The sequence below is a fragment of the Molothrus aeneus genome, chromosome 11 (assembly GCF_037042795.1).
Source record: "Molothrus aeneus isolate 106 chromosome 11, BPBGC_Maene_1.0, whole genome shotgun sequence".
Classification (NCBI taxonomy): domain Eukaryota; kingdom Metazoa; phylum Chordata; class Aves; order Passeriformes; family Icteridae; genus Molothrus; species Molothrus aeneus.
In genome coordinates, this window is record NC_089656.1 from 13,646,517 (window position 1) to 13,660,536 (window position 14,020).

At 44.0% G+C, this 14,020-nt stretch overlaps 1 protein-coding gene and 2 non-coding genes across 3 annotated transcripts in view; all 3 read left to right on the forward strand.

Moving 5' to 3' along the window:
* The first annotated feature begins 186 nt into the window (after positions 1–186).
* The window catches only part of SF3B3 (splicing factor 3b subunit 3), a 29,096-nt gene continuing 15,262 nt past the window's right edge, over positions 187–14,020 (forward strand). Inside the window, exons 1-11 of the mRNA XM_066557377.1 lie at positions 187–300; positions 946–1,058; positions 1,458–1,784; positions 2,882–3,054; positions 3,420–3,561; positions 4,505–4,617; positions 5,321–5,458; positions 6,623–6,726; positions 7,924–8,089; positions 8,519–8,614; positions 9,138–9,210. Of these exons, the coding sequence (XP_066413474.1) occupies positions 989–1,058; positions 1,458–1,784; positions 2,882–3,054; positions 3,420–3,561; positions 4,505–4,617; positions 5,321–5,458; positions 6,623–6,726; positions 7,924–8,089; positions 8,519–8,614; positions 9,138–9,210 (1,402 nt within the window). The 5' untranslated portion in view covers positions 187–300; positions 946–988. The remainder of the gene's footprint in view (positions 301–945; positions 1,059–1,457; positions 1,785–2,881; positions 3,055–3,419; positions 3,562–4,504; positions 4,618–5,320; positions 5,459–6,622; positions 6,727–7,923; positions 8,090–8,518; positions 8,615–9,137; positions 9,211–14,020) is intronic.
* On the forward strand, positions 2,106–2,187 carry LOC136561466 (small nucleolar RNA SNORD111). Its single transcript, XR_010784351.1, has one exon. It is a non-coding gene; the product is annotated as a small nucleolar RNA SNORD111 (small nucleolar RNA).
* Positions 4,776–4,855, forward strand: LOC136561469 (small nucleolar RNA SNORD111). The gene has a single exon (XR_010784354.1). It is a non-coding gene; the product is annotated as a small nucleolar RNA SNORD111 (small nucleolar RNA).

Consider the following 14,020-nt stretch of genomic DNA (forward strand, 5'->3'; position numbering starts at 1 on the left):
GCTGCTCGGCTCCGCCCGGCGGTGAGGGAAGCTGACGCTCCTGCAGATCTCCATGCTAGGAGTCCGCTGAGGGTTTTCTTGGGGGGGTTCTTGGTGCAGGCGGCAGCTGCTATAGCGCCGCGATCATTCAGGCACCGCATTGGGCAGCCTATCTCGCCACAGGGCGCGCGCGCGCGCCGGACACGTGGAAAGCCCCATGGAGAAGGCGCGGGAGGGCAGCGCGCAGGCGCGGCGCTGATGGCGGAGGAGGCCGGCGGCGCCCCCGCCTAGGCCGGAGCAGCATCCGTCGCCATCCGCACGGTGAGCGCAGCTCTGCCCGCCCGGCGGCGGCTCCGCGTCAGGGACGGGCCCCTGGTTTGTGGAGGGGGAGCGTCACGGACCCTTTGGGGCCTGGGCCGGGTGAAGGCGGCCGGGCAGTGAGCTGTGGCCGGTTCCCGGGGCGAGCGTTCCGCAGAGCGCGGGGAGGTGCCGGCTCCGTGCCCTGCCGGGGCCTCGGCAAGGCTCAGGGCTGGTTTCCCCGGGCCGGGGCGGCCGGTTGGTGCTGGGGTTCCCTCCCGCCTCAGCCTCGGGGAGAGGAGTCGGCCCTGGGCAGCTGCGGGTGGCTGCACTCGTGTTCAATGAAACGGCGGCGTCAGAGATGTGTAACGGCGCGGGGATCCCGGAGGGCTTCCCTAATTGTGTTTGGTTCCTGAAAAGCGAAAGCCGGGACTAATTAGCAGTAATTACTGGCAGTCCTGCTCAGCCGCCCGGCAGTAAGGAGTTCAGCTGGCGTTCGGCACCCGGGACACCTTGGGAGAGCCTTTTGCGCTAATAAATCGCAAATAGCGCGGTGGCAGTCGGGCTCTGCTGTAGTGATCCGTGCACACACGGGAGGCCAGCGGTTCTCTCTGATGGATGAAAGGCTTTGCTTTTGAGAAGTTTATTATTTTGCGTTGCTTGTTGCAGAATTACCAGAGCTACGATAAGCTGAAGCAAATCCGTTGCCAACATGTTTCTGTACAACCTGACGTTGCAGCGTGCCACAGGCATTAGCTTTGCTATCCATGGCAATTTCTCAGGTAATTTTCTCTTTCCTCTGCATGACTTGGTTTGAGGCTTTTTTGGGTACCAGTTTGCTTTGGTACCTCTGGGGGTTTTTTGCTGGTACATTATAATTTGTTCTTGAGTGTTACTTGAGCTGTGATAGCTTGTGGATAGATTGAGGGAAATTTGGCTTGATCATTTATCAATCTAATTTATCTATAGATGTAGTTTAATATCCTGACCAATTTTCTGATGTGTTAAAAGATGTTCAGACAACGGTGGTACATAATGTGGTGAATAAGTTTCTTTGAGTTTCTCCGTGGTAGTCCTAAAATTCGCATTTGGAAGTTCACCCTTCTTTCCTTGTAGCACTTGTTGAAGTTGCGTGTTGTGCGTTCTGTTGCTGACTTGTGCTCGTGTTTTGGGTTCTTCAGGAACCAAACAACAAGAAATTGTTGTTTCCCGGGGCAAGATCCTGGAGTTACTGCGCCCTGATCCCAACACAGGGAAGGTTCACACGCTGCTGACCGTGGAGGTGTTTGGGGTCATCCGCTCCCTCATGGCCTTCAGGCTGACAGGGGGCACCAAGGACTACATCGTGGTGGGCAGCGACTCAGGGCGCATCGTCATCCTGGAGTACCAGCCCTCCAAGAACGTCTTCGAGAAGATCCACCAGGAAACCTTTGGCAAGAGTGGCTGTCGCAGGATCGTTCCAGGCCAGTACCTGGCTGTGGACCCAAAGGGCCGCGCTGTCATGATCAGTAAGTCTCTCTGTCAGCTCGTGTTCTTAATGTTTTTATCTTCTGTCTTGTGGATGTTTATTTTGGAGCAAGTTTCTGCCAGGTGCAATTGGAATTATAATTATAATTGTTTTAGGCTGTGAGCTGTGTCAAGGAGAATGCAGGCATTCAGAATTGTTCCTTGATGCTGGTGGAATTGCACAAATAAATTGTAATGCTGAACCACAACAAGTTGGAAAGAGACCAGTTTGCTTAGCAATGCGCAGAGCCCTGAGGTGTGGTGTGTAGGAGAGAGAATGGGATTGCAGGTGTCAGTGCTACAGTGTAGCCAGTCAGTTCCCATGGCCTGAAATGATGTTCTGAGTTCATGTCTCTTCTCTGAGATGTCTCATGGAGACAGCCAGATGCATTTCTGATCAGGCTTTACAGGTAGAAGGACACTTGAGAGAGTTTTTTTGCTAAGATTTAGCACAAGGTGTATGGAGCTTTCTCATTTTGCTGAAGGCAGCCCTTGCAGTGCTGATGGTAGTTTACCAAGTATGTCTTTAAGCTGGGAATAGCAATAATATAATTTATTTTCTGGCACGTCTGGTTTTCCTGGGTGAAAAAGTAGCACAATTACAGTTGTGCCGTTCATGTTGATATTTGAGTGGTGGTTTTGGGTTGTGGATGCTGTGTGTCAGGCAAGGATACATTTTCTTAGTTAAAATATTTCTGTGGAAAAGTTGTCATACCAGCTGGCTTTAAAGAGCAGAACATCTGGATGCTTCTCTCCATTTGTCTTTGTTTCCTTGCAGTCTGTCATCTCTTGCGTGGTAAAAAGTGAGTAGATCTGCCTCAAGCCATTGTAGATGGAATATAGGGCCAGGTGAATGTAGCTCAAAGGATCGGGCTTTGGCTTTAAAGGGCTGAAGTTGTCATTTTGTGCTTGCAATCTGAAAGATTTACAATGAGACATTTGAGGTTAATTGGTGGCACAGAGATAAACACCAGTGGTGAACTTCAGCTGAAGTAATGCTGATGTTCTCTTTCCACGTTACAGCTCATTTTGGGCTGCAGGTATGGTGAGATTTGATTATCAAGTAATGGGCTTCACGTGCTGTTGTCCTTTCCTGCAGGTGCCATTGAGAAGCAGAAGCTGGTGTATATCCTGAACAGAGATGCTGCTGCTCGACTCACCATCTCCTCCCCACTGGAAGCCCACAAGGCCAATACCTTGGTCTACCACGTGGTGGGAGTCGATGTGGGGTTTGAAAACCCAATGTTTGCTTGTCTGGAAATGGATTATGAGGTGAGAAGAACTTCATCTCCCTTTGCTGTATTTTGACCTTTGTTGTCCTATTCTGTTCTTCATCTGTCACTGGGGAGCATTGGCTGCTTTTGCTGTCTGGGACAGTTGTCATTTTTTACAGGCTTACTGGCTTTTTGTCTTGCCCTCAGCCAGAATGGGCAAGTCTCTTCTGTCTTGGTGATTGGTTCTTTTTGCTTTTCAACTGAAAATATGCCTGTTTTCTTGGTCTGAACTTCTCTTGTGCAGCTTCTAGCAAGTCTTTTTGCCCCCATTCTGTTGCTACTCAAAACTGTTTCCCAACGCATCAGCTTTGCTCCTCCTTTTAATTCTTTTTTTCAAAGACACCTTGATGTGTTCTGTTTTAGGAAGCAGACAACGATCCAACAGGTGAAGCTGCAGCCAACACACAGCAGACATTGACATTTTATGAACTGGACTTGGGTTTGAACCATGTTGTCAGGAAATACAGTGAGCCCCTGGAAGAGCATGGCAACTTCCTCATAACAGGTACCACTCACAGAGTTATTTTTTGTATGGGTCTGCTTGGTTCCCATTCCCCAGGAAAACACTGTCAATACTCTTTACATCTTAGGAGTTGTTTCAGTTGTAGTCTGAGCCATTAGTATAAATTAATTAATTAACCTTGCAGTCAGGTAATGAGGGGTGGTTCACATGGAAATGCACAAGTATTCATAGGAGCAGCTGCTGTTTCAGAATGCTCCTGTAATTAGCTGGCAGCAGTGCAAAAGGACTTGGTTAATGTGTAGATGATGTTTTACTCTCTTTAATGGGATTCCCTCTGCTGAAGGCAGTAGATCAATCCGTGGACTAAAAGCCTACTTGGAGGGGTTGGATGCAAAGCCAATACAACACCTTCAACCAGGGAAACTGCTGCAGGTTCCTCTCCAAGCACAAAAGGTGCTGAGCTGAGAGAGCATCTTCGTATGCTTGCCCTGTTGCATCTGCTGTAGGCAGCTGTGAGACAGACACCAAGTATTGTGCTGGATCTGTTTGGCAGTGTGATTTGTTACACTGAGATCACAAAGTATGATTTTAGAAATGGTTCTGTTCACTAAAGATGTTCATCCATCTGACGATTTTTCTAGAAGCAAACATGCCAGAAACCCAAGGGTTGTGTTTAACTGGCAAGTTGCTAGTGTGGTATTTTGGGTGTGTCACGGCTTTCTAGACAATAATAAACCAGGAAGGATAAAACCTAAGCAATTTGTCAGAAACTGCATCCTTCCAGATCCCCTGATTCCATCTGCCCTGTTCTCATGGTGGCACATGCATCTGTACTCAGTCTTTTGTCTTTTCAATAAGAGCAGATTCATATATGCAGGGTAATGGAGAGTGTTGGAAATGATGTTGCTTTAAAGAAAACCAGATGTTCTGCAGACAACCAGTCAGATCTATGGTAAAGGCTTTTCTCCTAATAATTTTCTTTCAGTTCCTGGTGGTTCTGATGGCCCCAGCGGGGTGCTGATCTGTTCTGAAAACTATATTACTTACAAAAACTTTGGTGACCAACCTGATATCAGATGCCCAATTCCCAGGAGACGGGTGAGAATTTTTTAAGATAATGAATGCTTGGAATTTGCCTTTCAAGGTTAAGGGCACCAGAAAGGTTTTAAAGTAAAAAAAAAAAAGGAGTTAAAAACATGTTGGCTTATCTGCCTCACTGGCCGTGTGTTATCTGAGAGGGAGGATGGAGGTGGGCATAGCCTGAAGTGATGAGTGTGCTTCATGTCTCTTCTCTGAGATTTATACTGGAGATACTCCAAAGACTCTGATCAGGCAGCACTGTCAGTGCAAGATAGAATTACTTGAGATGCTGAACAGTGGCAGTTGTAGCTGCAGGTGAATTCAACAGCTGCTCTGTTGCATCTCAGGCTGCTTCCTCTCCCTTTGGTATTAGGAATGCAGTACTTTGAACACCTGCCAAGGTGCTCAAAACCAGCTATGTGTGGGTTACAGCCCTTTCCTGTGTTTTTGGCTTTGATATGTGAGAGTTGCCTGGAGAGGAAAGTAAAACAGATGAGGGATGATGCTTAATCACAATGTCTCACAGCTGTATTTCCTTCTGGGGCAGAGATGTACCAAGGGTGACTACAGGTGTAACAAAGGGATGTGCTTTGTGTTAAAAACCTTCTTACATACTGTGAGCTCTTAAGGCACCTGTGAAATGGAAATACTTCAGTCAGTGAAATCACCTCTGTGCTTGTCAGGTAATTCCACCAATGACCTCCACTGTCTTTCCTGACAGAATGACTTGGATGATCCAGAGAGGGGTATGATCTTTGTCTGCTCTGCTACACATAAGACCAAATCCATGTTCTTCTTCCTGGCCCAGACAGAGCAGGGAGACATCTTCAAAATTACTTTGGAGACTGATGAAGACATGGTAAGCATCACATGAATGCAGAAGCATTAATTGAGAGGAGTTCTTAGTCAGTTACATTCTCTAAGGTGATACATTTTTACTGTTGTGACTTTAACTGTGTAAGGGAACGTGCTTTATGTGATTTGTAAAAGAGTTAACAATGGTCACCACTGTGGGTATTATTCATAAAGAGACATGGTGCAAGGTTTGCAAAATCCTATGAGGATTAAACTGCAGTCATTTGACCATACTTAAAATGTTCTAGAGGTGGTCTTTTTTTTAAAAGAATATAAACTGTGGTTCGTGAACCTCCTGGAGAGTATTTCAGTAACTTATTCTGTGGAACTTAGCTTCCCTGGATTTCAGCAAGTACCCTCTAGTCCCTTAATTGGGTGTTTACATGCTGCAATCAATATTTTTGCAAGATGAGGTAGTTAGCTTGGCACAGCTGGTCTGTGAGTTGAAATAACAGGCTTGCAGTGGCTTGCTGCTGCTTGTTTTAGTATTCTCTGAAAAGTTCTCTGCTGCAGTGTGATTAGTTGGGTTTTTTGAGTAAATGTTGAATGTTAGTTTCTCCATCTAACCATGTCATATTTGGTACAGGGGATGATTGTGTAGCAGTCACCAAGCCTGCCAGAGTTCAAGGAGTGTTTGGACAATGAACTCAGACACATGGTGTGATTTCTTGGGGTTGCTCTCTGCAGAGCCAGGAGCTGGCCTTGATAATCCTTGTTGGTTCCTTCCAGCTCAGAATACTCTGTGATTCTGTGATGTTCAAGTGCCTGAAGATTGTTCTTGGATGTTTTACCAACAGCTGTTGTGACCATATCAAATTTAGAAATTTGCTCAGGACAGTTGTTTTTCTAATGCTGGAGAATTGGTGGTGTTCAGTGAGGCAAATTTCTTTTCTCTTAGGCACCTTGCTATTTTTACAGCTTTTGTTTTCCAAATTGACTCAGTGTTACAAAAGGCAGAAAGTCTTGGAATAAAACAGGCAGCCTGGCTTGTGTGTTCAAATCGTCTCTTGGATTTTGTGATTTATAACCTGGTGCCCCAAACTACTCATGTGTTAAGCCTGGCCTTGTTCATTTCTTTGGAGAAGATAGCTAGGCAGATGTTTGTTATTAAATCACACATGGAGCTCCAGTACTTTAGCATCATATTCACATCTTCATCTGCTGTCAGGTAACAGAGATTCGACTGAAGTACTTTGACACTGTTCCTGTTGCTGCTGCCATGTGTGTGCTGAAAACAGGATTTCTCTTTGTGGCATCTGAATTTGGAAACCAGTGAGTAAACAATTTTATGTCAGTGTTTTTCCCCTGAAGCAGAGTGGCTCTGTTCAGGCCTGCAGACTGACCCTTGAACTTACTGTGCATAGAAAGACAACACCTCTGATTTAATGGGTAACTTGGTGCTTTGTTCAGAGGGCTTGAGAAGAACAGTTGGATTAGACTATGAATGGGGGAATTTTCTTGTTTGAACTAAGATTAGATGATGAAGTGCAGAGAACAAAAGGTTACTTGCTGTTGCAGCAGATTTTGGAAAAATTGAGCACTTGCTGTTTATGTAGGGTTCATCACATACCAGATGAAATATCTTTTCAATTAGTTTGATAGTTTTGAATTTTTATGTGTATGGCCCACTCAGAAGTAAATAGGATTTCTTATTAGTAGTTGTGTTCCTTTTCTTACTAGATGTATACTTGAGGGCTTTCTCTTAATTCATGTTTGGACTTCTAAATACTCTAAACGATCATGCACACCTTTGAAGATGAGCTAAACTGTGTCTGAGGGAAGGATTCACAGTAATGGAGATTTTCCTGACTGTATCTGCAGTCAGCCACCTGAGGGAGCCCCAGCCAGTTTGCTGGACTGAATCTGAATTGAGGAAGCCATATTCGAGCTTTATTGAAACCAGGAAGTAACTCAGTCTATCTTTCTGTGGGATTTTTTTGTTGGTTTTTTTTTTTTTCCTTCTCTGAAGTTTTATTCGTTGTGTTATTTGGCCTCATAAATTGGAATAGGGAATGTGGTTAAAACAGTATGATTTAAAAGGTGAGAGTATTCCAATAAAACAGACAAATGTGGAGATGAAGTCCTAGCCATTGGCCTTGCTTTTGGCTCAGCTGTCAGTTGCTGCTTTGGCTTAAACACAAGAATATCTAAAAGGCTCAAGGGTAAACAAAATACTGAAACTCTGGGATACCTTGCCAGTGACAGCTGCAAATGTGAAGGCCTGAAGCTGGGAGGTTGTGGGGGGGTTTCTTGTTCGTGGGTTTTGGAGTTTTTTTCTTTGCAAGCCTCTGATTTTTTTTTTTAATATTTTGTAACCCAGAACATCGTTAAAGCCAAATATTAATAACTGAATAATGTAGGGTTGGATTTCTTTCTTCCCCACTACCTGAATATCTGGTCAAGCTTTACTTAAAGAAGGCTACATGAGCCTTGCTCTGAAGATGCTGACACACTTTTTTCTGTCTCAAGTTACCTGTACCAGATAGCTCACCTGGGGGATGATGATGAGGAGCCAGAGTTTTCCTCTGCCATGCCTCTTGAGGAAGGGGACACATTCTTTTTCCAGCCTCGACCTCTGAAGAACCTGGTGCTGGTGGATGAGTTGGACAGTTTGTCTCCTATTCTGTGTTGTCAGGTATGTTGTCATCAGCAAATTCCTGTCTACCACATGTGTGAGTGGAGTCACCAGCTAAGCTATTCCAGGTTTCCAGAAATACTGCTCCAGGTAAAGACTCATAGAGAGGCAATTCTGCAGGGTTCTCGGACAGCTGCCTGAGATTGGTACCTGGCCTGGTAGATTTGAATCCTGTGACAGTAAATATATATCTGAAGACCGGGTGTCAGCCAGTGATTCTGTGATGCTTCTCTGTTGACCATCAGACCAGCTGTTTGCAAAGAGTTTCGGTAAAAATTAACACTCAGGGCAGCAGCTGGAACACCCCATGGCATCTCCAGAGCTTTTGGTGTTTAAAAAAACATTCTTGAAGCAGTAGTGTGACATATATATATATAGTTTTATTTTCTCATTTCATGAATGTTGTTTTGATACTTTTTCTCCACACAGATAGCAGATTTGGCCAATGAAGACACACCCCAGTTGTATGTGGCTTGTGGTCGGGGGCCCAGGTCATCCCTGAGGGTTTTAAGACATGGACTTGAGGTAAGACATCCAGCACTTAAGAAAAATCTGAGAGATGAGGGCAGTGTGAGGAAATCCTTGAAACAAAGTTGCTGAAATGAGAGGATTCTTCTTTTGCTCTAATCTGGAGAGCTACTTTCTCTTGCTTCTTGAGGAATAGAAGGGTTGTGTTGTTTATTCTTACAGTCTCAAAAGCTTTTTGTTTATTTGACTTCAACAAAACCTGCATTTTGTTTCTTCTAATACTTGAGTGTATTGAGCTGGAACATTCCTGGTGCCTGCCAGCTGCTGCTGCTGCTCTCTGCTGGAGGTGGATGACCTTGTTTTGAAGCTGATCATCCACAGCAATAATGTTACCATATCATTGCTGACCATATTTTGCCCTGTGGCAGATCTGGCACAGGCTGAGAGCATCAGAATTGGGAATTGTTAGTTTTTCTGCCCAGTTGTGGGAAAGCTTAAAAACTGCTCGTGGTTTGATTGCTTACTCTAGTAAAGTCTAAACATCTGTTTGTAAAAGAACCTTCTTCCTGTTTACTCTTAGGTATCTGAAATGGCTGTGTCAGAGCTGCCTGGTAACCCCAATGCTGTATGGACTGTGAGGAGACATGTTGAAGGTATGCAGTATTTTCCTGAAGCACAGGGAGGTCATGATGATTTTGTGTGTGTTTTGTTTGTTGTTGTTTTCTGGTTTTCTGTCCAAGGAGAGAGGAATGGTGCTGCGTGATGCTTGTGTGCCATCGTCAGAAATTGTGGTTTGAGTCAGCAGCCACCTGCTTATCTTAAAAAGCCACCCACCCTCTGGTCCCCTTGTATTGTCACACTTCCTTTTGACAAAGAAGCAGCTGCCTGCAGCTGCCTCCATCACCCACTATGCTGTGTCAGCTGTACATTTGCAGCCTGAAGCTGCTGAACTTCTCCTGTGTTCCTGCTTCCCATAAGTTTTTGCCCATAAGTTCTTGCTCAAACATCAGCAGGCAACAGCTATTCTTGTTGTTGGACTGTACTCACTATTCTTCATGTGTGTGTGTTGACAACTGCAGTAATCAGCTCTTTGTGAGAGAGTGGGATACAAATTATGGAACAAAGATGATAAATCGGCAACAGTGTTTGCATTTTATTACTTCCTTCTGTGCATATCAGTGAAATAAACACTCTGGACTAGGACATACTCTCTATTCAAAAGCCAGCAGCGTGTAAAAAGTTTGTGATTCTAGACAGATTAAGATTTCAGGTTGGCAGAATATACTGGATTGGGGGTTTGGTTGGTCGTTGGGGTTTTCTTAAATTTCATGATCTGAAATAATAGCCTTGCTATTACTAATGTACAAGAGGAAATGTAGTACCTTCTGCCTTTCTCTTTGTGATGAGAGCAGAATTGCACAGAAACACCTAAAAAGCTTGTAGAGAATCCGTTCTGGGTGCTGGCAGTGTCAGGAATTATTTCCCAAGCAGTGCTTTGTATAACTCTCACAAAGGCTTCCCTAGGTTTATACAGGTGATCTAGAAAGGCCAGATTGCTGCAATAGAGGCTTTAGCCTGCTATGGTGACATGATACCTTGCATTTAAGCAGGGTAGTGTGTCCTCCAGGGAACCAGTAACCCTGTGAGAATTTCAAATCCTGCAGTGGGATTTACCTTGCCATGAATTCCTGTGCTCATGTCCTGAGATTCATGTACTCATTAAGCAACAAGGGAGGATCTTTGAGCACAAAGTGCCTTCATGTCCTCGAGAAGTAAAAGGGTCAAAAGGAAAGTATTTCCAGAGTTCATATAAAAAAAATACACAGATTTCTGAAAAGAGGCATTCCAGTTTGTTAGAAACCTTTTCTTCAGCATTTTGGAAAAGAAGGTGGTATGTTTTTTCTTTCTCCCTCTGAGGACTGGAGGTTTCTGACATCACCTTACAGTTTTAAAATCTTTTCTCTTGGGGTTCCAGGAGAAGACTTTGACTTTTCAGGAGGTGAACGACCACTGATGATCTGCAGGAAGCAGGACCAGTATCATTGCCTTCTCTTCTTTCCACCTTCCAAATTTTCCAGGTTTCAGCATGATCATCTCCATGATTCAGAAAGGCTGGAATCTGTAGTTGTTAAGCTGTGCTACTCACTGAATACAGTTTATACTTCTGTGAAACTGATTCCAAGTTCCAACTCTAGGAATTCAGAAATTATTTTAGTGGGTTTTAATCAGAAAGAGTGCAGAACATTTTCAAACATGTATGTAATCTTTAAAGTGCCCTTGAGGGGACACTTGGCAGCGTGGGGTTGCCCAGCTCTGCCTCAGTGTTGCAGTGTGTGCTGCAAGGCCTCTGTAAGAAACACCCAGGTCTGCAGTCTTCAAAGCAAATACTAACCTTGGCTGGTACGTGGTGATACTCACTACCAATACCAAGCCTTTTTTTTTCTTCCACAGGTGGCTGGTGGTGGAGGTGCTGATCCCCACAGGTGTGTACCTACTGCTAGGGGCTACTGTACAGTACCACAGGTTAACCACAGAGAATCCCAACAGCCTGGGGCTACATTTATGCTAAGCACTTCACTAAACAAATTCTAGAAACTGGTGTGTAGTTGAAGATGGTTGCCTTTGAAGTTGAGTAGCTGAGGAGTAGAAAGCAGATCCCAGTCCATCTTGCAGTCCTTGGGAAGCAAAACAATCAGCTGTGTCTCTGTGGAACAGTCAGTTCTTGCTAAAATTGGATGTGTGTGTTTTAGGGGTATTTTCAGCTCTCTTGTAGATCAAGATTAGGCTTCCAGCTGCTTTGTACAGACCTCCAAGAGAAAAAGATCAAGTGTGCTTGGAGCAGTTATATGTATTGCTGGCATGGGAATGTCCTGTGGTTATGGGATTCATCTGCCTGTGAGACAGAAGTGGGTAGGATTTGCACCAAACTATTCCAGTTGGATGATCCAGTGGGTGTAGGTGTGTGCTGTGCTGTGCTGACAGATGGGAGCTGGGAGCCAGCATTCCCTACCTGGCACTCTTGCTGCAGGAGCAGCGTGCAGTGAGTCAGCGCTGCGGAGTCTCCACGCCGTAGTAAACAGAAGCCCAGGAAAATGTGCTGTCATCCCCTCAGAGTCTGTTAACTGGGAGTGATCCTGAGCTCTGACACTGCTCACCACTTTGCTCCCTGCACTCTTTGAGCTCGTGGTGACTGCATTTGTATCAGATGCTGCATAGTGTGAGAAAACTGTCAGGACTGGACTGGCATAAAAGAATGGAATTCTCATGGACTAACTCAGACTGAAGCCATGATAAATAATAAAAAGTACAGTAGTGTAGAGTTCATGGACTGAAATGTCATGTTTTCATAACTGTTTGTGATGTTTGCATGAAGCTGCAGAAAACTTGTAATGCATGTGTAGAACAGGTCCAGCTGTGGCTCTTCAGAGTCATTAAAAGGTCTCTGTTACTCACTGAAAGGAGCTGACTGGTGCAATTAGTACAGTAATAAGCATCTCTGAAGTCTTGTGTCTGCATACAAAATGATGTCTATCTGTTTAAAACTCTGGGGAGCCTGATGTTTTGCTTGGGATTGTGCAGAGCTAAGTAGACATCTTTTCATATTAAAATCCGTAGATCTTTTCTTTTTCTAACTGAGAACACTTCTCAGTGTGCCCTAGGGATTTAGTCCCCTTAATTTCAACTAGACTGCTATATTTTCTAAACCAAAAATGTATTGTTTGAACCTAGATGAATGTGTCTTATTCACTGACTTAATTCTGGTAAATCAAACCTTTTATTTCAAAAGCTCCAGCAGAGAGTCATTAAGCAAAACAGACTTCAAGCAAAAATGCACTTGTCACTATTATTGACATAGACTTAAAGGCATGCTCTAATAAAAATGTAAGCCAATGGAAGGAAAGAGCTGAAAAGTATTAAGAGGTAGGAATGAATTTTTGTTTAGATAGGACTAAGGGAATCTGTTTTGTTTTCAGATGGGAGTTCTTTGTCCTATGCCAAATCACATGCTTAAACCTCCAGCTGGGACACAGTGGTTTATCATGAGAATTGACAGCCTCCAGGGAGGAAGGCAGCAGCTCTGAAGTAATTTGGAAAGCAACAGTGGTCTTTGAAATGGAATTCTTAGAACATCCTGTCTATGGGATATTTATGAATCAAATGCTTAGCCTGTGAACTGCTAGAAGCTCCATGATCGAGGAATTGTTGTAGACTTCTGGTGTTGAAAAATCTGTGCAAATTTGTAGGAGAAGCTGCTGTGTAGGAAATAAGCGGTGTGCAAGTGTGTCTTGCTGAGCTCTTATCATCTGCTGTTAATGTTGGAGGAATTCTCCCGTTTAGCCAAGCATTCAAGTCATTGGTATTACTGATGGAGTTCTCTCTGCAGATTGAGTTCTTGCTTTCTCATTTCCCCAAATGGACCAGTTCCTGTTTGTAGGATTTTGGAGCTGTTGGAGGTTATAGGCTGTCAGTAGTTAATAGAGTAGTAACAGAGTTTATGCCACAGACTTCTGTTGAAATTGCTTTAGTTACACAGAACTCTTCAGTTTGATCAGAGCTGTGGTCTGTGTACCAGATGTTGCAGAGAAGAATGATGGGGTTTTTTTTAATTTTTCACTTGCATATTTTCAACTGTATGTAAGAACTTTTTGTTATAAACGTGACATAGCAGGTTTGGCAATGCTTCCATCTAAACAGGGTGGATAAGAAAAGGATTATTAGTTCTTGAAGCATTTGTTTTGGTTAACCCAGCTCAGGTTCTTTAAGCTGCTGCATCGTATTTTGTGGCATCCCATTTCAATCCCAGTGAGACTCCTTTATTTTCCTTTTTTGTTTAAGTTATTAACCACTTCTCCATGTCTCCTATATTTGAAAATTAGGAGAGTGTCCTTTCAAGGGCAGAAACTGACAGCTCTTATGCCTTCACCTCCACTCGGTATGCTGTGGTGCCCACGTCTGAGCTTTGGGTTGAGTAGGGTTAAAATGAGGAATTTTCTTTTTAAGAAATAGCGGCTGCATGACAACAGCAGTAGAAGTGGAGTTGCTTCTCTGAGGCAATCTTATTTCTCTTCCGAGGCTTCTGGCTCCATTTCCCAATAGACTTAATTGTTTCTGTTGCTTTTGTTATTCTCTTTTAATGAGATTGTCCTCTTCCCCTCTTAAGACCTATTGCTTTCTACAGAGTGAAAGCAGAGAGCAATAAACTGGGGTTTTTGCTTTACCCAGTCCTACTACCCTCATTTCCCACAAAGTTTCCCTATTTCCAAATGAGCTCTTTAGATTATTTTGATTAGCATAGCTCCTCCATGTCCAAGCTACAGGACTCTCCCACGCTGTCCCCTTTGGGAGAAACCAGTACTGGAGATAATAGAGCAAACACTGACCTTTACTTCTGTTGGGATAAATGACAGTATTGCAACTATCTTAAAAATGCAATTGTTTCTTATCCTAGGAGACTCTCACAGT